This window comes from Thermobia domestica, chromosome 4 (genome assembly GCF_964235325.1).
Source record: "Thermobia domestica chromosome 4, izTheDome1.hap1.1, whole genome shotgun sequence".
Taxonomy (NCBI): domain Eukaryota; kingdom Metazoa; phylum Arthropoda; class Insecta; order Zygentoma; family Lepismatidae; genus Thermobia; species Thermobia domestica.
In genome coordinates, this window is record NC_137457.1 from 277,515,156 (window position 1) to 277,541,011 (window position 25,856).

Here is a 25,856-nt window from a genome sequence, read left to right on the forward strand (position 1 = left end):
TTAATGCTGTTCTTGCATCATCTGAGAACGTTTTGCCACATTGTATTTACAAATTACTTGCTGAACACAAACTGTGACGCCTATGCAACGACTTTGCGAATATATCAATAATTTTATCTTCTACATGCTTAGAGGCTATCTATTGTTCTATTTCAAGTGCGACTAACGCTGATGTTCTATCCTAACCAGACTTACATTTAAGATATGATTTGAACCTTTTATGCACGCTCAAAGAACACTCACAAGAAGCTGATGACACAGGTAGCGTCAAGGCTATTTTCACCAAATTCGTAGTTGGGGGAAAATTGGCTTGGACAGAGCAGCATACAGGTCCGAGATATTTGTAATTTCTTTCTCCTTCATAAGAGATTGTACATAATTTTTTATAACAATGAATTCATGTTCAGGAAAATCTATTTCGAATTGTGTAGCAGACTCTCCCGTTGCCTCCTTCATCAAGAACAGTTTTGATTTAGGATGACACGCTTGAATACCACGAATTACAGATATATTTTCCTAACAGAATCGTCTGTCAAACTCGTTCGCAATGTTTTCAACCATTGGATATAGGAGTTCTGTACGAAAATTCGCTTCAGTGTAAACCTGTGTTTTTTTCTTCGGAATACTACCCGAAACCAGAAAATCTTTTATACTACTATCATTTCGCTTTTCTCTGCTCTTTGGTTGATTAAAACTTTCTATACCATTTTGTTTGACAAACTCCTATGCTTCAGTGTAGAGACGCAATGAATTTTCCTTTGTTCTAAGTTCTTTTATGGCTTCAACAACCGAACAAATAAGTAGCTGGGCGTTTGCTAGGGTAATATCTTCTCCTTGTAGAAAATTATTCAGGCCACTAGTAATTCCCAAGATCTTACTAAAAACAATCAAGCATGAAACAGTGGCAAATGATTTCAGTTTGTTCGCAATACCCTCAGCTTCAGTAGTCTTCTTAGTATCCTTTCCCTCTAATGCAAAGATTATAGCTCCATCATTCTTTTTTATAGCATTCAATGAATGAACATGTGAAGCGCAACGAATGTCTAAAATCAGACATACTGGAGTGCTCCAAACCTAACGCTGTCTGAGCCTGCTGTATTCGTCTATGAGCTTTTACGACGTAGAAATAGTTATGCAAAGTCTGCAATAAATCAAAAAATGTATTTACTTGTTCGAACGAACACACTTCTACAATAAATTTAATTGATGTGCATTGCAATGGATATTCAGTGCGAGGGGATAAGACTTTCGAAATTACTTTTGCACACTACCTATGTGGCCTCTCATAACGCTCGCCCCATCGTAAGCTTGCCCAATGCATTTTGAGTCCTTATTAACACCTACCGGTACAGAAGCCAAAGTTTCGATAATTGTTTTCGATATGTATTCAGCATTTACCTCACGAAGTTTGACAAATTTCAAAAAGTGCTCTATCGGTTTAGAATTTTTCACATATCTCACATAAACACTAAGTTGTTCAGAAACATTAACATCTCGCGTTTCATAGCCATAACGCTGAATTTTCTAGCGGCACTTACAATGACGTTGATGATTTCCTCACCGCAGCACAAGATAACTTCATTTGGAATTTCTGGGGATACATAAGTGATATTCCCTGGCGCTGTATAATTCTATAAAAAAGAATCAAAACGTCGTAACAACTCAAATGTTTGCAAGAAATTCCCTTTATTTAAACTGCTGTCATCTTCATCGTTGCCTCGGAAAGCCAATCCCTATCGACCCAAATGGATCACAATCACCACTATTTTTTCTATATGCTTTAAGCACTCTCGACGGGTTCTTATTTCTTTTCCAGATGTATCGTTTTGCAGATTCAGGACATCTCCAGTTTCTTTGGACCTCTGAAAGCAGTCATTCACATGAATGTTTTGCTGTGAGATGCTAGCACCTTCCTTATCAACACTGTCCGAATGAATATTTTCCTAAGCAACAACACGCACCTTATCAGTTTCACTGAAGGTACTCACCAATTGCTTATCACTTTTTTCGTGTGAAATAAAATATCCAGATTTTATAAATCTCTCCATATTTAACTTAATTTCAAGAACACATGCATAGCAAACATAACAGTGTGGATTCCACGTTCAGTAAGAAAATAGACTCTTTCCCGCTCAGCCACAGTTGCCAGCGCCAGAGTAAACCTACACTCAGTACCTTCTCGTAAAACAATTAAAAGATACTATAAGATACTATGTTGCAAAACCCAGCAATGTGGGAGAAGTATTCTCCTAGCCTTTGAGTCGAATCAACTTTTCATTTTTTTTTCTTAGTCGGTTATACAAAGTGCATTCGTATAGCTTTTTAGCCTTAGTACTTCAAGGCGACTCTAAGGGTTGGAAGGACCTCGCAATGTTAACGAAGGTGACGGTGTAAAAGTTATTACCGTTCACTTTTAATGTTTAAGAAATACCTATAAATGAATTTTTTAAAAATTCTTAGAAATATGAATAATTTCAGTTTACTATGGATATTTTTAAAATTTATTGTCGGATAAAAACAATTTGTAACATATAATTTTAAATAAATATTTGGGGGGCCAAGCCAAGATTTGGGAAGGCCGGTGCCCCCCGGGCCCCCCCTTAGCTACGTCCCTGGTTCAAATGGAGGACAATTTCTTTCGTATGTAAGCCGAGAAGCGTTTGGATTTCGCTTTAAGCTTATGTGACCTCTTTCAGCATAACCCAGTTGTTGCATAATAATACCAAGGCGAAACAAACTTATTTCTGTCCATATGTGATACAAATACATAGAGCAAATCATTTAAACCAAAAAAAGGGGGGTGGGTTTAAACCGAATAAACCAGGTTTTCTGGTTTTTTCAATAAAAAACATGGTTTTTGCCAACCCTGATGTGAGGTCGCCTTTTGTAATGAGTCTTCTCCATAAAGCCATGTACCGGAATTCCTTCCCTATTTCAGCTTTCTCTATGAAGTCACTCTTAACCATATCCATCCAGTTCCTTCTTGGTCTTCCTCGCCCCCTCTTCCCATCTACTTTTATTGCCATCACTCTTCTGACCACATAGTCGTTTGTTCTCATTAGATGGCCATACAACTACAGATTTCTTTTTTGGATCTTCTTAGATATCTCTACAATCTTGGTTGTTGTTCTTACACTTTACTGTTTCTTGTTACCATCGACACATTCAGCGCAGTATTCTCATTTAGTTACATTCAATCTATGCTCTCTTTATTGGTCATGTTTCTGCTCCGTATACATTACCGGTCTAACCATTGTTTTGTAAATTATTCCTTTATTCTTTACTGTGATTCTGCGGTCAAAAAGCATGCCAAATATTTACATCTTGAGTTACAGTATATTTCAAAATATAATGACCTCGTTCCATACCTTCTTCTGACGGAGCCTGTATTTTAGTTGAGAATATAACTGTAAGATGTTAGTAGGTCTTCAACTAAGATCGCTCTTCGAATTTTTGTACTTTATTCAATTTTAAGGAAATGCCGAAAGATATGTTCTACGAATGTCTCCTGGTGCTGAGGACGTCATGTTTTGAAATGAGTTATAAAACACATACTACGTAGTAAAATTATAAGTGTAATCTCAAATGGCCGTATAATCTGTCAGCTTAAGCACATGTTTTAGCGTAAATAACACTGTTCCAACAAAACGAAAATGACTTCTCTATGTTTTCTGAGTTGCTGAACATGAAAATATAATTAAATTACTTAATTAGCTCTTTTTTCGAGATAGCGGCATTACTGAGAGCTGAGCATGCGAAGTCATTTGCGCACATATTTGGGGAGACTATATTTCCAATAGTCTTTGAGCAATATTCAGTAACTTTTCATGGTGATACAGATCATCAAGGGAAAGGTTTCTACATCTTATATATATTGTGGATATATACGGTTTTGGAACATATTATTTTGGAGATAGAACATCTCAGTTATTAAATGTTGTATCAAAGTATAGTAATGAAATGTTGTCATATAGTGTAAACACGTGTTTGTGTTTATTTGTTTACGTTAATAATTTGTAAATGCGTTGAATGTTATGGCTAGACGCTAAGTCGTCAGTTTGTATGTTATTGTGATTTGCAATGTTTTGGTTGAAGAATTGAAATGTCATCAAGATGTAATGCAGTAACAGTGACACACTTTGACTGTGGCATAACTGTCAGATTTGCAGAAATTTGTTGGTCTGAGAATTTGATCACGATGTAATTCGGGTGAAACCAATGTTTTACCAATAGCTGAGATATACAAAAAGTCAACAACATGAATTCCAGAATGTCTGGAAACTGAGAATAAAAACCTCTGGTCCGAAAGTATTTGGATCAGAAGTGGAGTATCGACAGAGAGAACCACTTGTACTCTTATCACAGTAATTAGTCAACTGTGAGTCCAGTCCAGGAGTAGATCTAGGAAGATCTAGCATTGTCCAGTACAACCATTAACTTGGATTATGGTTGAACAATAGTCGGCGAACATAGACTATTCGCAGCACGAGCTATTCATCGTTATAGAACTTCAACATCCAGTCCAGACAGTCATCTATTAACAAGGTATGTGTATCTCAGCTATGTACGAGTTATTCGTGACTGACTTCTTAGATGCTTACGATATGTGATCTGACGCGTTATACACAGTTTACATTATCAACATTAACACATGATATTTCATAGAATACAGATATTTAAATGAAAGTTAAATTTGTGTGGTTTTTCTCTGTTCCCGCTTCGAACCTACTCATTACAGATGGTGAGTAGTAGCGATCTTCAACTGTCACACATTAATCTATTCCCATGCAATTTAGGCACGACGGTTGGAGGTTGTTAATATGCAAAGGTTCATGACCGCCGAAACAATTTATCATTTATTGATCCTAAGTCATATGTTGTTTAAGGAATGGTGAAGAAATTTTGAACGTTGACAGAGGTCATTAACTGGAATGTTAGTATGTTAAGATCAGTTCCCACTTATTTGGCGATCACGAATTCCCTCATTTTTCCAAGTTTTCCAGGCCACGATTTACAAGCTTCTAGGAGTATATATAATGTAAAAATTATATTTTTTTCTTACTGTCTTTCTTATCTATATAAATGATTTCCCGAGTTTTCTACCTTGCAAATCTGTATTATATGCTGACGACACAACTCTTCTAAATACGGGTAAGAATTTAGTAAGTGTTAAAACTAAAAGCAATGAAATGCTTGAGATATCATCTATATGGTTAAAGCATAATAAACTTTATATAAATGAATCTAAAACAGAGGCTATATATTTTTCTGTTAGTAATCATATGACTGAGGTAGATATGCACCATTCCGTAAAACTACTGGGAATCCATCTAGATCCGAAATTAAACTGGAGTGAACATACTGAAAATTTATGCAGGAAATATTTAAAGTGCTATTTTTATTACGTAAACTGAAAACAACAGTTACAGAAACAATGCTTCTTGCAGCATACTATGCCTTTTTTCATTCTCACCTACAGTATGGCATAATATTGTGGGGAAATTCACCAGGTGCCCAGACTGTCTTTAAATGGCAGAAAAAAGCCATAAGAGCAATAAAAGGTTTAACTGATAGTGTATCGTGTATACAATATTTTACGGATTTACAAATTATGACAGTTCCCTCTCTATATATTTATAGTTGTCTTATGTACGTTAAAGAAAATGCGAGCAGTTTAGGTTGTCGTAACAATATCCATTCATATAATACTAGACATAAAGATGACTTAAATACGCCTTATATTAGGCTAAGTATAACACAAAGAAGTTATAAATATACAGGAATGAAACTATATAATACATTGCCAGTGCATATACGAATGATGTGTGATAATGATTTCAAAAAACATTGTAAATCTTTTCCTGTAAGTAATTCTATTTATAGTATCAACGAATTTGAAGACAAGTGTAAATTGTAACCTTTTTTTTTCTTTCTTTGTATATATTTATTTATATTCTGACAATGTCTATTGCAACAAATGTTGTTTAATGACAATAAATATTCTATTCTATTCTACTGATCAGGATTGTGCCTCATATTCAACTCACCCACCAGGTTCTCTGTAAGTTTGCAGCATATATTAAAATCATCTTCAGTTTTAAAGAACTTCTCAAATTTCTTCTTGCCACTGGGAATGCTAATTGTTACTCGGAATGGTGTAGATAATTCCACTGTTGTAAGCATGATGCTCAAAATTTTGTCTTAATTTTAGAGTATTCTTGATCTCTGACCAAACAAGTGAGCTCTCCTTCTGTGGACCTCTCTTTCTGAGATTCGATCCAGGGCCGGCCTTTAAACCGACTGGACTGACTTCTCCCAATTGAGCCCCATGTTAGAGTTTACTATACGCTTGGTTTGTCAAGTACGAACAACAGCACATTGCAAATTAGCTGGGAATCTGGGACCGACCAAAATTGTTCCCAATTAGACCCCGCATTTCCTAAGACAAGCCCTGAAATGAGAGATCTGTTTTCCAAGTAGTATGCATTTAGGGGAGCTAATGTATTTTGCTCTTCGCAATTTGATGAGACAAAGTTATTTTAGTCAGAAACATTTTCTGGGCGTTCAGAAATTGGAAGTCCTTAGTCATGAAGCACAGGTCTGATCGCAGAGAGTATATTAGAGTATACAACTGTTTATTTTCTCTTCATTTCGTAAGACAGGGAACCATACAGAGATAGACAATCAGTAAGCTGACTAAAAACGAGTACAGTAGATGGCATACACAGTCCTTTTCCATTAATACACTAAGTTTCGGTAAAAACGTAGTGCAGTTAGCACACATGGATACACTTTTAGCCTAATCCTCTAAAACCCAAAACACACACAAAACGCCATTACTATAGGTGGCAAAACTGAACACTTACTACAAGCAATACCTCACTGCTAATACAGCAGAAATTATTCGGAATATTAAAACATTTCCGAAGCATTTTTCTTCTCTGTAACACAAGAATGCCAACTTAAACTATTACAACGTAACGCACAAAGAGTGAAAAAGTTACCGACTGGACCGACTCGAACCCAGGACCTCCGGCATACCGTGCCGATGCTTTAACCATTACGCCATCCAGTCCGCTTCCTAGAATAGCCTCTCACTTTCTCACTCTCGAGGTCGGTGCTCTCCACACAGCAGGGTTTTTTTTGAAAAGCCCAAACCACCTGGGTATTTTCGGGTTTGTTTTTTATTTTCTTTTTTTCCCGAAATATTTCAATGTCTTTGGGATAAAAGTGTTAAAATGTGATTTATATATCAAGATTATCGTTCTCACAAGTTGCAACAATTTTCTATTCATTGCTGTTTTGAAAAAATTGCCGCCATTTTGAAATTTTACGTTTGATCGCCGATAAAATATATGCAGCTAATTTAGAGTGTCTCGAGTTTCTCCTCTGAAACTTTCAACGTAAAAGACCGAAAATTGCTCTTTGTAGCATGGATACCCTCCAAAATCTATACAGGAAATTTAGTATGTTTCGTGCTTGTACCCTGAAAATTTAAACTCAAAAGACGGACAGTGGTACCCTGTAGTGTGTGTGGTACAGGCAGACGAACGAACAAATGTAGACCGAATCATCCCAGGAGCCTCAGTAATGTTCACCAAGTATGAACACCAAATATATTAATTTAAAACCCAAACATTGTTGAAGTTCACTTCCGATACTTTGTGCGTTCAATTACAGGAATTTCCCGAGCATTTGCTGCAAGCACTGGCGTCGTTAGCTTTTTAAATCTGGGGAGGAGGGAAGTGTCGGATGAATCAAAATCCTCTTCCCGACAAAAGTTATATATACAAAGTTGTCTTATTTTCTTTGACAGTTGACTAAAATCTGGAAAGGATGCGTCCCCCGACCCAACCACTAACGACGTCCGTGTTGCAAGACGGTTCTTTCCAGAAAATTAATTTAAAACAACGATGTAATACATGTTTTATAAATTAAATGTTTTAAAATGTCTTAAATTCAATATCTTCCAGCATAAAATAAATAGTTTTATTGTTGAAGTATTTGCTTCCGATGCTTTGTGCGTTCAATTGCGGGAATTTCCCGAGCACTTCTTTCGCGACTTTTTTTTTCTTCTTCTTCGAAAATGCAGCTTTCTTTACTGTACATTGAAACTTCCACTAGTACAGAAGTTTGAATTCAGCACTGGAAATAGTAGGCGTTATAGTTTTCGGAACTCTGAGCATTAAGCTTCTTAAATTTGACAAGAATGTTTACGCTATTGCTGGTGTTGATTCTACAGAATGCTTATTTGAAGAGTACTAACAATGACTGAACTAAACTTTTGCTGTTGGAAAACCAAATTTTACTGAAGAATATTTGTGTTACCAAAGGTAATCAAAAATAATACTAATAGTTTTACGAATGCACTACATATTTACTGGTAGTACCTGCACCTATGGCCTTGAACCCGTCAAACATGAGATATAACGTCCCTCGGCATGGCCGATTCGGCGAGCACACTATTCACGGAAAGTATTTTCTAAAATATATAAATTGCATATTTTGCTACAAATATGCTATAAGCACAATCCATACATTAATTTGATTTATAATTATCTCAAGCTAAGGTAAGGTTTTTTTATTCGTTCTATGCATTCAGAACTTTATAAAGGTCTTATGTTGAATGTTGTTGTATTCCTTAATGTGAAAGCACCTAATTCGCCCAAGAAGAGTCCAAAATCTGATAAAAATCACTTTCAATGTGAGCACTTTAGTTGTACTAATAATATACTAATAAAAAGCTCAAAACCCCAGGTGGGTCCAACCGGAAAATAAACAGTTTTTTTTTTTTGGGGGGGGGGGCATTTGGGCAAACCATACCACTCAAACAACGTGGGTTGTACAATACGCGGCAAAAAACCTGCAACATGAGGATGTAAGTTTATTGTGAAACTACGCCTAACAGCACAGGGAATGAACATAACGCCTAAGTGGAACGAATCACGCCAGGATAAACCTCAGCCTCCTCCCGTGCACACTTATTTTGAAGCAAAAGACTTCGTCATTTCACAATAAACTTATATGCTCATGTTGCAGGTTTTTTGCCGCGGATTGTACCACAGCCCCCTCCTGCAACTGGACAATCCCTGTGTCCATATATTGAGCACTATGGCGGTTGTGATTTCACATAGATATTAAAGAAAGAGGAAACAACCGATTATATTAGCACACCATATTGTCTGTAGATGTGAATTCAGTAACGCACAGAGTGAAAAAATGAATGGGTTCGAGTCCCGGTCCAGTCGGTCACTTTTTCATTCTTTGTGCGTTATTGAATTCACATCTACAGAGGATATGGTGTGTTAATATAATCGGTTGTTTCCTCTTCAGGGTGTCTACTAAAATTTCAAAATGAAATTTCGAGACTTTTTCGTGACCTTTTCTTCACCAAGTCATAAAATTTCCTAACATTTTGAAGAGCAAATTTGGGTCCAAATTAGGCTGAATTTTCATCCATGCGATAGAAACGTACTTTGCTTGCGATTTGGTACTGTCTAAAGCCGAACATAGACATTTTTGGCGGTGAATTTTGACGTTTTATAGAACGAAATTTTCCAATCTGTACTTACATTTGTACAGTTAAAAAATCGTGACCCAAAAGCTAAATTTCGTGACTTTTTCGTGACTTTCATGACCGTTTTCTGATTTCGTGACTTTTTCGTGACATTCGTGAATTTCGTGACCGATAGACACCCTGCTCTTTCATTAGAATTACAACGTAATTATCTTGGCAGCACATTGCAGTATCACTAACTGCAATATCAATTATACAATTTTCGTACAATTCATACGAACTGAAAATCTTTATCAAAATCCGATATCGTATTATGAAAAATATATGCTCTTGCAGTGTTGCCAATGACTATATGAGGAAAACCCAAAATTTAGTGCAAAAACTGTAATTTTATGCCAAGAGTGTACCTCAAAAAACAGAACTAGCCTTTAATTTTTTAATGTCATTTTCTAATTTAGTTGCCCCAAATTAGTAAATTTTAATTCGTCTTATTTCGGTAACATTATGTGTAGTGTAATTCTACCTAATACTTGTCCTGTTCGAAACTATAAACCAAAATTTAAGACTTTTCTTGGTTTAAAATAAACTTACCGTCTCGGAGAATGTCTGTAATCTCTTCTTTCGCGAGATCTCGGTCTTAGGCCTGGCACCACTCTTCTTCCCCTTCGGTCTGGGGACCTTCCCCTTCGTCCGGGAGGTCTTATATCTCCTGGGCCTCCGCGGAAACTTGGAGAACGTCTTGACATTCTTGATGGAGATCGTCTATGAGGAGACCTAGAGCGCATGACACTGAAAAATAAAGAACAGAACAGAACTTAATACGAACTGTTAATACAGAGTATTCATTATAAATACGGAACGGATTCAAATCTAAATTAGCCTAGAAAAGCTCTTATACAGTGGTTAATTAACGCAAAAATAATCACACAGTTATCATAATATCATTCTACAAAAATTATCTTAAAAGCAAGCAGGTGGGAAATTTAAAACAATTTTTTTTTTTTTTTTTTTTTTTACTTTCTTTTTTCAGTTGTACAAAAGATTAATCACACTATAGAAGTATCGAATATGGTTGATGTAATCTGTGTAATATACTGGATCAACTTGAACAATTTTACCATTAGCACGTAAGACACATTCAGCGCCAAAATAAGAAAATCGCGTCTGAAACTCCAGACAATAGACTCTTCTGATTTTTTTGTTGAAACTGAAGGAGGACTAATTCTATCAACCCGTCTACCAATAATAAGCACAACATTAGTATTGATTGGTTTTCTTTCATATATTTGCAAAGAATATAATATGATTTCTCAGACAGACGAAAAATAATACTAACTTTTGGTTTTATATTTTTGTTATTCTAGCACAAAAAGAATTTCTCATGGATTTTTTTCGCCGTCCTATTTTAAACAAGAACAAAAATTGTCAAAGTACTTTAGATAAGTCATACCTCACATAGCAAGGGCCACCTTTGGCATCGTGAATTTATGAACTTTAGTTCAAAAGTCTCAAGGAATTCTCTATGTTAAGGAGATTGCTTCTAAACACAAGACTGCCTTCACATAAAGAAATGTTAATTGTGCTGTGCAACAGAATATGCGCATGAAATCATAATTACTCAGTTCTTATATGCGTGGTATTTTAGTCATTTAAAAAAATGCTTGTTTGCAATTGATTTTCTTCTTTTTCTTTCTTTTACAATCAGAAAATTATTTCAAGTTTATACTCTCGAATTCCACTGCTAGAAAGCAGCACGCGTAAACACCCGCGAAAAGTTACTGTGGGTAGTTCGAAAATGGCTCTAACAATTATCAACTTCTGAGAGCATTACACTCATGCCCTTCTTGTATAGTTATAGTTATAGTCAAATAAGTAAACAGTATACAACAAAAGAAAGGGTTCAACGCCACTGAACCGCAACACCTCTGCCGTTGATGGTCTCTCCAATATTAACATTACAGACAACGTAGGCCAGGGAGTACCCACGATGTGGTGCACAACGTACATTCCTTCGTGCGACGTTAAAACCCACTTTCTCAATAAATACATTCAAGGGCAGTACAATGTTTCGCCGTGACTGTAAATCGTATAACTGCGCAAGATTTACCTCCGGTAATAAAATATAAGGAACGACTTCCTGGAGAGGAAGACGAACAATCGAAAGCTGTACGAACCTTAGCTTGCAGGGTATAGGTGAAAGTTTGTAGTAGCTGAACGATGCATGGGTATGTTTGTCGGAATGTAATAAAAGAGAGCATTCTATCGTCTCCGTGATTCGTGAAGTCATGTTCTAAGTGTCTCATATGTGCAAATAGTTTTTCCACGCAAAGCAGACAAAAAGGTTAAAATCAATGAAGCTTTATTACCAAACGAATATTTTGGAGCCACTAGAACTAATATTCAATCCTTATATGGACGGACTCAGGGTAGAGGGTAAAAAGTCACTTTTTTTCGGTTTTTAACAGGGTTGGCTGGTTTAAAAAAGTCATTTAAAAAAATGGTTTACACCAAAATATGAAAAATGTTCGTAAAAGTGTAGCTATTCGTAAAATCTTGATGAACACACATTTATGGGTTATCACGTTTCACTCCCATACTCCATCACGTTTCACTCCAATTCGTACTATAACTAACTAAAACTAACTCTATGGCCTATGGAACCCGGAGGTTCAATGCCGCGTTCACAAAAGCTCTCCACTGACTTCTATCCTTAGCTAACTGCATCCAGTTTCTAATTTGCATTCCTATCCCTGCGAGATCCATCTTAATATTGTCCTCTCATCTGCGCCTAGGTCTTCCTAATGGTCGTTTTCCGATGGGTCTTCCATTCATGACTTTGAAAGCGTTTCTACTTTCTTCCATTCTAGCTACATGACCTGCCCACCTAAGCCTCCTAGACTTGACGACTTTAACAATGTTGGGTAAACCGTATAAATTATGTAGTTCCTCGTTATGAAGTTTCCGCCATTCCCCATTCCCGTTCCTCTTTGGTCCGAATATTAGTCTCAGGATCTTGTTCTCAAATACTTTCAGTCTATGTTCTTCCCTCAGAGTAAGTGACCATGTTTCGCAGCCCTACAAAACAACAGGCATGATTATCGTTTTGTATATTTTAAGCTTCAAATTCCTCGACAGAATTCGCGACGACAAGAGATTTTGAACCGTATAGTAAAACGAATTCCCTGCTTTTAGTCGACATTTAATTTCTTCGTGGATACAATTTTCCTCTGTTAATATTGATCCTAGATATTTGAAACTATCCACTTTATCAAAAGTATTATTTAATATTTTAACGCATCTATAATTTGCTGTATTCCGGTCCCGACGCACTTCCATGTATTTAGTTTTCTATGCATTTACTTCTAAACCCATGTCCCTGCAAGCGTTTAATAAGATCTCTGCATTTCTTTCTATTGTTCTTCTATCATCCCCTATTAAATTTACATCATCAGCATATGCCATAACCTGGTGAATACCGTTCAACTGTAGGCCCTGGTTGCTATCTTTGATTTTCCTTATAGCTTATTCCAGAACTAAGTTAAATAATAATGGCGACAACGCATCTCCTTGTTTCAGGCCATTTTCGACGTGAAAGCTCGTGGACAAAAATTTTCCTACCCGGACTTTACTTTGGGATTCATTTAAACATATCTTAATTAATCTAATTAGCTTTCTCGGTATTCCAAGTTCTGTAAGAACGTTGTATAATGTTTCTCTCCTAATCGAGTCGTACGCCTTTCTAAAATCAATAAATAGTTGATGCACCGGGCTATTGTATTCCCAACTTTTTTCGAATATCTGGCGAATGGTAAATATTTGGTCGATAGTTGATCGATTTCGTCTAAATCCGCACTGATAATCTCCAATAATTTCATCTGCGTATGGGGCCAGTCTTGCTAATAGAATATTTGAAAGGATTTTATAGGATGTTGACAGAAGAGAAATGCCTTGATAATTATTACAGTCAGTTTTGTCGCCTTTCTTGTGAATTGGAACAATTATTGATTCTTTCCACTCTTGTGGCAATTCTTCCTTGTTCCAGATAAGAAGAATGAGTTTGTGTATCTTGTTCCACAATTTTTCGCCTCCAGCTAAAATTAACTCAGCCAGAATTTCATCTATACCCGGAGATTTGCGTTTCTTTAATTTCTTTATAGCGGTTTCTACTTCTATTCGGTTGGGTTCTGGAATATACGCTTCTGCGGTGTGTATCTCCTTTTCTCCATGCACACTACTTTTTGGCTGCGTGTTAAGCAAATCGTCAAAGAAATCTTTCCATCTATTTAAGATGCTATCCGTATCAGTGAGAACTGTACCGTCAGATTTCTTTAATATATAAGCACGAGGTTGATAGTCTTTCTTAAATTCGTTGATTCCCTTATACATGTCCCGTACGTTTTTATTTTTACTATTATCTTCAAGTTCCTTAATTTTAGCTTTCAGAAAATCGCGTTTCTTTGTTCTAAAAGTTTTGGAAGTTTCCCGCCTGATATCTGCGAAATTTTGAGTAGTTATTTCATTCGGATTTTCTAGCCAGCGTAATTTTGCCTGTTTTCTCTTCTCTGCTAGTTTTTTGCATTCCTGGTCAAACCATGGTTTGTTCCTACGTATTTCCGCGTGTCCCAAATTTTCTTTTGCTGAAATTTTAATGCTATCTCGAATTTCAATCCAGGTATCCTCAACACTAGTGTACTCCGAATCTTCTAAAGCCGAAAATCTATTCGAAACTTCAATCTGGTATTTCTCTCTAACCTGGCTCTCTTCTAATTTCTTTAAATTGAATCTCTCCGTTTTCGGACAATGAATATTACATTTATTCAACGATAACCTCTCTCGTATTATCGCTGCTACCAGGTAGTAGTCAGTGTCACAATCAGCCCCTCTAAACGACCGGTCATCAATTATGCTAGATTGCCTTCTTCTATCTACTAAAACGTGATCAATTTGATTATGTGTTTTCCCGTCTGGTGATGTCCAAGTGTATTTATGAATGTCGCGATGCAGGAATTTTGTATTCTTCACGATTAGGTTTTTGGATGTTGCAAAGTTCACGAGTCTAACACCGTTGTCATTACTTTCCTTATGCAGACTTTCGTTCCCAATAATCGGTTTGAAAATATCCTCTCGTCCTACCTTCGCATTGAAATCCCCTAATAGAATTTTCATATGGTATCGCGGGAGTTGGTCAAATATCCGTTCCACTTCTTCGTAAAAACTGTCTTTTATATCGTCATCCTTATCTTCAGTTGGGGCATGTACATTTAAAACAATATCACACCACCGTCCCTTAAGAGTAATAAAAGAAAGTCTGTCAGTAACAAATTCAACCCGTTTAATTGCTGGTAATATGCGTTTATGAACGAAAAACCCTGTTCCTAACTGGTGATTTTTATTTCCTTCCCCGTAGAAGAACATAAAATTTCCGGAATTCACAGATCCATTTCCATCCCACCTAATTTCCTGAACTCCTACTATGTCCATCCTGTATTTCTCTAACTCACTCGTTACGGATTTTAACGCGCCTGCCCTATAAAGACTCCTAATATTCCATGTTCCAAATCTTATGTCCATTTTCTTTTGATGAGGTCGTGCCAAGTTATCAGTCCTTGTCTGACGCTTTTGTGAATATTTCTGAACAAGTGCTTTTTTTTTTTTTTTTTTTTTTTTTTTTTTTTTTTTTTTTTTTTTTTTTTAGGATGAGGTTGTTAGCGCTACCCAAACCCCCAAGCTGGAGGACCACTCCTAGTCGGCTGTCCGCGACTGCTTATTCAGTATATTCGCAGCTAACCTCTATATCTAGAGGCCTTCTCCTCGATCCGCAACATGAGAACGCGCCATGCCTTGCTGACAGGAACCCAATTCGCATTATATTCAGACCTAAATGTCCCATTCTTTACTCAGAGAGATTATATTACAAAAGCAACTTTTTTTTTATGTAACCTTATGGATGTTTCTTTCGTATTTTTTTTATAGTTTGTTATTACTGTTAATGTTATGCAAGCAAAGGAAAATTCTAAACATTGTTTCGTTTTAATAATGTTTACTATTGATAAAATACATCGAAATGCCGTACTTTCTTTGGGAGAGGGGTCATACAAACCCCACGAGAGGCATTTATTGAGGCAAGAATCTTTGATAACCATTTATGTATAAATGAGTCAGAGCCAAAGTGGACTCAAATAATTCGTATCTTTATTCATTTTTCTTACTGATATGCAAAGTAAGTCGTTATATTTCTTTCAGTTCGACTAATAAAAGTCGTAGTGAACTGACTTGGACTAAATTAGTTCTTCTGTATTCTGTAGTACTTTGAAATTGTCCATATGTAATTCTGTATAATGGTTCCACTTGTTAATTATCATTTTGTCCTTTTGTCCTAATGACTCTTTGACGATTATATTAACAAATATGTAAGGATCAGTCAACGTATTTTTTTCAGGAGTCCTTCGTGAGTGAGTCGGCAGACGTATTGCATTTGCGGCCAATTAGTATCGGTTTCGAGTTCAAATGGAGGACCATTTCTCTTGGATGTAAGCCGAAAAGCGGTTTGGATTTCGCTTTAAGCTTATGTGACCCCTTCCAGCATAACCCAGTTGTTGCATACTAACACCAAGACGAAACAAGCTTATTTCTGTCCATATGTGATATAAATACATAGAACAAATTTTTTAAACAAAAAAAAAAAAACTTTTTTTTTTTTTTTTTTTTTTTTTTTTTTTTTTTTTTTTGCTTTTTCAATAAAAACCATGGCTTTTGCCAACTCTGTTTCGTAATGATATGTTGAATTCCTGTCGTTAAAAATTCAGAAACCTTCAGGACTGGGTAAACTGTGATGGTGGTTATAAGTCTAGGAAACCGCACGATCAGATGAACAGTCTATTACGCATATGATCCATTAACAGAAAACTTGGTACTTTCCCGATTCTGAACAAGCTTAAGAAACAGTCAGTGCATTATAGAATTCGGAATTTTACCGATTTTGCACATTCCAAGCACCTGATAGGTGGTAACATTATTACGTATGTGATCAATGAATGAAAAAATTGTTCGAAATATTCATACAACGTATATGAAAGTTAAAACTTTCAAAAATGTACAGAACCACCCGAAACCAAGCTCTTGATGTGCAGCTTTTAAGATTATCATATAAATGTATTTCTCTCATGTTTTATTTTTTGTTTCAAAAATAGGGTGTGTTATATTTTGAAGTAAAAATACTACATACAATTTTGCTAGTTATTTGTGTATCTTTTTTTTTTAAAAAAAAAAAGTACTTATTTTTGTGTATAAGAAGTTAAAAATAATTATATATTATATATATTGGTTATTCCTTTGGAATTCATAATGTAAATATGTTAAGAATTTAAAAAAAATCTTTTCGAAATTCGTGGTTTATTTTAGAGGTTTTATATTATTATCTACATCAACTACTCAAATGAGTTCTTGTGATGTAGAGAAGCAAAACAAAGTATGCTTTATCAATTTAAAGCAAAAATTTAAAAAAAAAGGCCAAAATTTCTCAAGCAAAAAAGCGAAGCAGAAAAAAAGTTTTATTTTTTTTTAAAGCCGGTTTTTTCCGAGCTTTTGCATCTCTAGGTGTGAATGCGAAAAACCCAGGAAAATCTCACTCCGGATGGCTGGCATGAAAAAGCTTTTATACTTCCAAATAAGTGTCCCCACCGTGGAACAGAAGTAAGTGTCAGTGGTGCAACATATGTCCGACAAAACACGGATGGGCTTCACGGATTTCGCGACATTTTTCTTTCTTTGCTATTTTTAAGTTTAGTTCAGTTTTTTAACACTATGTACCGGGGCTAAGGAGACTGAGATGAATAATAATGGTGCCATGACGAAAGTGGAAGGAAACGGGAGAGCCCCGAAAAAGCCATGCACACAATATTCATCCCAGGCCCGTGCTGGCCCACCGGGACACCGGGACGTGTCCCGGTGCGCCCTCGGAAATATCACACTATAAATAGTGGTACAACTTTTTAGTAATAAATTCTTACAGTTTTATTGGTAAAGAACCTGTGAAAGGTGCAGTGCGCCCTTTACATTAGGCGCCCTTCCTAGACCCCATCAAAGATGAACGGTTTTATTTACTCTTCTGTATAGCACAGAAATAGTACAATAAATACACACAGTTATTGTTGGCGAAGAACCCGTGAAAGGTACAGTGCGCCCTTTACATAAGACGCCCTACGAAACATCACATTATAGATAAGTGGTTTTAGTTATCCTGTATACCAGCTTTGTTTAATAAATTCAAATACTGACTGGTGGTACAGAACCTGTGAAGAATACAAGGCGCCCTTTATATACGATGCCCTGCGAAATATCACATCATTTTTTTTATTCTTCTGTATTTCAGTTTTGTATTATAAATTCATACAATTGCTATTGGCAGAGAACAGGTAAAGAGTATAATCACTTTCAAAAATATTATAAAGTTATGTAGCTATAAAACGAAACAATGTGATACATCGAGAATAGTTCGGATAGTCAAACGTACGATGCATTTATGTAATACTATACTGACACTAGTCTCTAATTTACGATTTTTACGGCATCGAAGCTTTCACAGTCTTAATATGCATCCATATATCCGAGCATATTGATTGTTCCTGTGTGTTTTAAAGCAGTGTTCAGATAATTGTATTTCCTGTCCAGACCTGTTGTATTTCTGAAATATAGCTGTGTTAATTTCCGTAAAATGTGGTCTTCCTGTCACCACGGCACGGCGCGTCCTCAGGTTGTGGATCGAGGAGAAGGCCTCTGGGATATAGAGGTTAGCTCCGAATATACTGAATAAGCAGTCGCGGAAAGACAAGGGGTGATCCTCGAGCTTGAGAATTTGGTGTGAGGCTAACAACCTCATCCTGTAAAAAAAAAGGATTGTTCAGATAAGTTCGCAGAATCCTCGGATCAGAACTGATAACTTGGCACGAATTCCGCAAAGTAAAACCGAGATAAGATTTGGAACATGAAATGTAAGAAGTCTCTATAAGTCAGGCGCGTTAAAATTTGTAAAAAAAATGAGTTTAGAAATAGAGGTTGGACCTAGTGGGATATCAGGAAGTTAGATGAGAAGGAAATAGAGGAATCAAGTCGGGAAATTTTACGTTCTTTTACGGGGAACGAATTAAAAGTTACCAACTAGGAGCTGGGCTTTTCGTTCACAAACGAATATCAGCAATTACATGGGTTGATTTTGTTGATGATATATTTTCTTTTACTTCTCTTAAGGGTCGGTGCTGTAATATTATTTTAAATGCACATGCCCCAAAAGAAAATAAGGATGGCGATTTAAAAATACAGTTTTTACGAAAGAATAGAACGGGTATTTGATCATCTCCCGCAATACCATGTGAAAATTCTGTTAGGCGATTTCAATGCGAAGGTAGGACCAGAGAGTATTTTCAAACTGATTATAGGGAATAAATGTTTGCATAAGGAAGGTTGTAACAATGGCGTTAGACTCGTGAACTGTGCAATATCCAGAAACCTTATCGTGAAGATTACAAAATTCCAACATCGCGACATTCATAAATACACTTGGACTTCATCAGATGGAAAATCACATATTCAAACTGATCATGATTTAGTAGACAGAAAAGAACAGTCTAGCACAACTGATGTTCGGTCGTTCAGAGGAGTTGATTGTGATAGTAAGAGAGAGACTATCGTTGAATAAAGGAAATATTCAATATCTGAAAACGAAGCGATTTAATTTTTTTTTAATAGAAGAGAGTCAGGTGAGAGGGGAGCCAGATGGGAGTGTCGAATAGATTCTCGGTTTTAGAAGGTTCGGAGTGCACTAGTGTTCACGATACTTGGTTGAAATTAGAGATAACATTAAAATTTCAGCAAAAGAAATATTGGAGCACGCAGAAATACGTAGCACGCATTCATGGTTCAACCAGGAATGTACTAAAGTAGCAGAGAAGAGAAAACGGAAGAAATTGCGTTGTCTACAAAATCCGAACGAAATAACTACATAAAATTTCATTGTCATCTGGCAGTGACTTCTAAAACTTTTAAAACTTTTAGAACAAAGAAACGCAACTTTTGAAAGTTAAAAAATTAATTACCTTGAAGATAATAGTGAAAACAAAAACATTCGGGACATGTATAAATGCATCAACGAACTTAAAAATGCTATCAACTTCGTGCTGATATATTAATGAAACCTAAAGGAACAGTTCTCACTGATACAGATAGATCTTAAATAGATGGAAAGATTTCTTTGACGATTTGCTTAATACATAGCCAAAAACTAAAGCTCATGGAGAAAGTGAAATGCATGCAGCATAACGGCATATTCCAGAATCTAACCAGACAGAAATAGAAATCGCTATTTAAAAAAATAAACACACATCTTCGGGTGTAGACGAAATTCTGGTTGGCTTAATTTTAGCTGGAGGGGAAAAATTGTAGAGCAAGATACATAAACTCACTATCTGGAACAAGGAAGAATTACCAGAAGATTGAAGAGAATCAATCATGGTTCCAGTTCATAAGAAAAACAACAAAACAGATTTAATAGTTATCGAGACATTAATCTTTTGTCAACACCCAATAAATCCTCTTAAACATTGTATTAGCAAGATTGACTCCATACGCAGATGAAATTATTGGAGATTATCAGAACGGATTTAGGTAAAATCGATCAAATATCGACCAGATATTTACCATTCGACAATTACTTGAAAAGAAATGAGAGAATACAACATCCTGGTACATCAATTATTGACTTTAGACTGGTAGGAGGAAAACATTGTATATACAACATGCTTACAGAATTTGCAATAATGAAAATGGTAGATTAATTAAGATATGTTTAAATGAATCCCAAAATAAGATTCGAGTAGAGAAATTCTTGTTCACGAGCTTTCACGTTGAGAATGACCTGAAACAAGGAGATGAGTTGTCGTCATTATTATTTAACTTTGTTCTGGAGAACACGATAAGGAAAATCAAAGACAGCAATCAGGTCCTAGAGCTGAATTGTATTCGCCTTGTTATGGCGTATGCTGATGATGTAAATTTAATAAGTAATGATAGAATAATAGAAAGGAATGCAAAAATCTTAATTAACGTTTGCAGGGATATAGGCTTAAAAGTAAATGCAGAGAAAACTGAATAAATGGAAGTTTGTCGGGATCGTAATACTGCATTTTATTGATGCGTTATACCAGCCACACCGGCCATACACTGACGTATTTTTCAGTCGTAGCCATAAAATTTCATGCGCTAGTCTTGTTAGCAGCTGTCAATACGTTAGTGTATGGGACCTGGCGTACGTTTACGGACCGAATTTTTATACGCTGGAAAAGTCTGGCTGCTTTTAACTTCGAGCGTAAATACGGCGCGTAAAAACGGCTCAGATGAAAGGGTTTTCGAGCAGCAGGTGGTCTCTTGGCCTTTCCACGGCCTTCTCCCGGGTCTGGTCTTATTGTTTTCAGAAGAGAAAACCTGTTCCTGTGTTGTCCTCGCGAATCGTTGCTGAGGTTTGCTGGTAGACTCACCAGAAATCATCATTCCAATCTAGTTTCAGTCTTTCCATAGAATATACGATTTTGGCTAAACTAATATTTCCTATTGCACAAAACGAGACATTATTTCCTAATTAAAATTCATAATTAATTTTGAGTGCACAGAGAAAAAGGTATTTAAATCCAATACTTCCTAATCTGAATTCGCAAATTATGAGAGCTCCTCCGTGGCTATATTGTCAGCGTACGCGTCCTCGGTGCGGGGCGCCCTGTTCGATTCTAGGCGGGAGCTCATGCGGTTCGGTGGGGGCGCGGTGGCTCAGTGGTAGAGCGTTCACCTCCGGTGCTTGGGGTCCCTGGTTCGATCCCAGTTCGCGCTGTGTGGACTTTGTGGTGGACAAACACCGTGCTCGTGGGTTTTCTCGGGGTTCTCCCGTTTCCTCCCACTTTCTTCATTTCACTCATTTCTCATTATCACCGTCTCCTTTAGCCTAACCGGCATAACCGTGGGACGTTAAACTTAAAGATTTCATTTCATTTTTTTCTCATGCGGTTCGGGTTCTACTTCTCATATAGGCTCGTTAAACTTATCGAACCTGATGCCTTTCGACTAGGAATTTAAGATTTAATTTAATATTTGGACATTAGTTTTTTTTTTTTACACAGGTAAAGGCGCATATAAAGATGAAGGGGTTATCCACCCTTCAGAGTTATCCACGTTGTGATACTAAACTGAAATCTTTGAGTTTAACTTCCCACGATTATGCCCTTTAGACTAAAGGATACAATAATTAAGGGAAGTGAATGATAATGAGAGAATTGGTGGAATGAAATGTGGGAGGAAACGAGAGTACCCTGAGAAAACCCACGGACATGATGTTGCCCACACAAACTTATTTGCACGGGGATTGAACCAGGGACACCACGCACCAGAGATAAGTGCTTTAGCACTTAGTCGCTCTGGCCCTCTGTTGTGATATTTAAAAAAAAAAAAAGTATGACTGCCAATAGCATTTGACTAATTCTTGCCGAATTGAAAATTATCTATAAATCATATGTTGCTCCCACTATTGAGTACTTTTCTCCTATCTGGTCTATGGCCTGCCCTACTCATTTAAAAAATTAAATTCCGTAATTAATTTCTTTTTAGCCATTGTATCCTACTGAGTACCTCACCTCCGAACACTTCCAAAAAATAACGTTTTAAAATCCCTCAATATCAAACCTCCCCTAGTGAGAAACAAAATTTCTGACCTAATATTTTTGCAAAAAATTGTAAATGGCCGCATATCATATGAACAATTGTTAAGTCAGATCAATTTTCGCGTACCCGCTAGAACAACACGGTCTAGTGATTTCTTTTACACTCGAGCGGTGAGAGTTAATATTGTCCAAAGGTCTGTTCTAAACAAAATTATCAGTACCTATAATCAGTTACCAGAAACTGTAGACGTTTTTTCAAGTGAGTATACTTTCAGATCATCTATAAATAAGCTATTTTTGTAATGTCGCTGTTGTCTTGTACCATCTTGACCTCAAATTGTTAAAATGTTTCAGAGTAAAATGGCCTAGTGCTGTATCTGAAACCTGTTATAAATAAATAAATAAATAAATAAATGATGCCACGCTATTTACAAAAACGAAAACGTTCTAGTACCATTCTCTGAGCCCAAACTCTTGGACCTTCCAAGTTAACAGAGTCATTTGAAAAGAGTGGCCTTTTTTTTAGGAGCTATTAAAAGAATTATATTATATTTCAAATCTGAGTAAACATTGGCAAATTGTTGTTGGATATATGTGAAGAGAACAAATTTCTATAAAGGAAGAAAAACGTATAAATATTTCTGGATGTTTCCTTTAAATATAGCCTTATGAAGCTATTAAAAAGTGAAACATGGATGGTGAACGCCAACTTTTCAATGGCTCAAAAAAAAAAAAAAAAGTATATGTTATTTGAGGAGAGACTTCCTTTACTAGGTATACGCCCTAATGTAGACCAAGACACAAAATTCATATGAAGAACTGTTTCGTGCGGTGGTGCATCAGTGCAGTGAACTTAGTGAATATCCGGACCTGTAACTATGGTAATGGATTTTGATATAGCGTAAATGCTGGCTGTAAATGCAACTTTTGGAGATTCAACTCGTTTATAGAGTTACTTTTTTCATCTGACTCAGTCAACATGGAGGAAGGTCCAAGAGCTTGGACTCTTAGAACGGTACAAGAGCAATGAAAATTTTCGTCTATTTTGCGAGAAAATAAACAGATTTGCATTTCTTCCAATAGCAGATGTGCATCAATTAATACAAGTGACTTCGGAGGAAGAGCTGGAACTTCTGGACTATTTTGATAGCACCTACGTGTCAAATACGAACCGCCGTGTTAAAGCTCGGTCTGGGAATATTTGTTTGCGTAATGTGCCCGTCTATATTAGGGATGGCCAAAAATTCCGATCTTGCCGGATGCGGACCTAGATAAGGATCTCTGATCCGGATCCGAAAATCGGATCTCGGATTTGGATCCGAAATTCGATTCTCGGATCTGGGTCCGGATCTCGGATCTGGATCCGAAATTCGGATCTCGGACCTGGATCTGGATCTCGGATCTTGATACGAAATTCGAATCTCGGATCTGGATCCGAAATTCGAATCTCAGATCTTGATTCGTATCCAAACTACGGATGGCCAGAACCGGTTCCTGGTGGAACCGGTTTTCGGGTCTGAACGGATCCGGTTCTAGAAAATCCGGTTCCGGAACCGGTTTTTCGCATCCAGGTCTGGAACCGGTTCTTCGGATCCAGGTCTAGAACCGGTTCTTCGGATCCAGGTCTAGAACCGGTTCTTCGGATCCAGGTCTGGAACCGGTTCTTAAGATCCGGTTCTGGAACCGGGTTTTCGGATCCAGGTCTGGAACCGGTTCTTAAGATCCGGTTCTGGAACCGGGTTTTCGGATCCAGATCTGGAACCGGTTCCTAAGATCCGGTTCTGGAACCGGGTTTTCGGATCCAGGTCTGGAACCGGTTCTTAAGATCCGGTTCTAAAACCGGGTTTTCGGATCCAGGTCCGGAACCGGTTCCAGAACCGATTCTGAAAACCGGATCTCCGAGAACCGGTTCCTCTCGGAACCGGTTCCGCCGGAACCGGAACTTTGTGGCCATCCCTAATCCAAACCTACATCTGAAATTGTGATGATAAAATTGAATATCTAAAATTCGTCAAAACTTTTTTCGGATTCACTAATATAGTAGGTTGCTGTGCTTTTAAATGTTTCCTTAACACGTTTGTGCTACCAATGTTCTTTATTTTATTTTAACCTTGCAATATTTACATGTTGCACTTTCTGTCGAAGTCGCTTTAGTAAAATGTTTCCAAGTTTGACTTCTGCCCATTTCAGAGTATATTGAACTGTCTGAAAACTGATGTAAATGGTAACAAATTCTTCTGTTTAGTTCCTCTTCAAAACTTAATGTTAGCTTTACATTAAAAATATTTATTTTATTCTTTAGAAAATAAACTTTCTTATTTTCTCATATACAAATGAAATATCTTTTAGATAAGGCCCTTCTAATCGCAGGAATACTAGACAAAACCAACTCTTTATTAATAGTAGTTTCTGACTTACTAGAGTCCAACCATCAACAAATGTAATAATGAATATCACTTCGAAGGTATATACAACAAAAAATATAGACTGGTTGGCGTGGAACAACAGTAGACTTTTAAACATACACACGAGAAATTCAGGAGAGTGATATGGTTGTGTTCGTTGTATGACTTTAATACCTAACTCATGTTTGCCCTTTTGAGGTCGGGAGTTTGTCGGAGTAAATATAAAAGAGATTTCTTTTATTTTTTTCTTCACCCTCCAGGTTTCTTTAATCATATATTGCAGGACGTAACCAAAACATATCCATGCATCGTATCATTGAAGCGTTTTGTGTTTTGTGTATTAAAGTGTTCAAAAATATTTAACATATTCGCATTTGTTCATGTGATCTCAGGTTCAGTTCTCGGTGCGAACATACAAGAAAATTTGAAAGCTGAAACATGAAAATAGTATTTAAAAGTCAGGAAATTGATATTAAAACTTTAGCTATCTATTGGGACTTTTAGGCTGTAGTTAAATTTACCCACACGTTTCGTGAAGATATATTACGTCGTTATTGTTTATTTACTATAAGCTACTAGATACATCCAAAGAGACCACTTTATACTGTAGTAATCAACAGATGCAAACAACATTGGAAAAGGAATGGAAGGTCTCCAGAGCCTTAGATCAAGGTACTAACCTAGAATTTGCCCAGTATAACTGAGGAACAACCCTGGAAAATTCTCAGTCAGGATGGCTGGTCTCCGAATTCGAACCCGGTATTAACCAATTGCGAAGCAAGAATCCTAACAAGTAGCCTGAACTCGCTCCGTATTATTATTATTATTTAATTAACGTAATGTTTTAAAATTAGTGCAAATTAAACCCTACTCTCTTTATTGCTGATGTTATAGTTAATAAGCCTACATGAGACATCAGTCCCCCATCAAGAAAGAATACTAAAACTGGAATTCAGGAAGCGGGGGTGAAGAGATTAATGAGGATGAGGAAACTATGTACGATGCAAAAACTGAGTAATTATGACTTCATCACAGATATATTCACTTACATACGTCAATTAATATTTCTCTGATACAGGGCACTCTTACTTTCTATAGTGGCAGAAAAATGGCCCGCTTTTGTAAATGAACACACTAAGCACGTGCGTATAGGCGCAATGTCCGTGCAAAGAAATATAGGTAAAACTAGAAAAAAAAATAGGGAAATTGAGGGGAAAATGATAAACCGCCCTTCAA

The 25,856-nt window shown here is 36.6% G+C and overlaps 1 protein-coding gene across 6 annotated transcripts in view; it reads right to left on the reverse strand.

The window, feature by feature from the left end:
- LOC145684078 (uncharacterized) overlaps window positions 1-25,856 on the reverse strand; it is a 155,501-nt gene that overhangs the window by 108,989 nt on the left and 20,656 nt on the right. For all 6 annotated transcript variants that reach the window (XM_081755946.1, XM_081755944.1, XM_081755942.1 and 3 more), the window contains exon 2: window positions 10,109-10,306. In XM_081755946.1, the coding sequence (XP_081612072.1) occupies window positions 10,109-10,302 (194 nt within the window). In that variant the 5' untranslated portion in view covers window positions 10,303-10,306. The remainder of the gene's footprint in view (window positions 1-10,108; window positions 10,307-25,856) is intronic.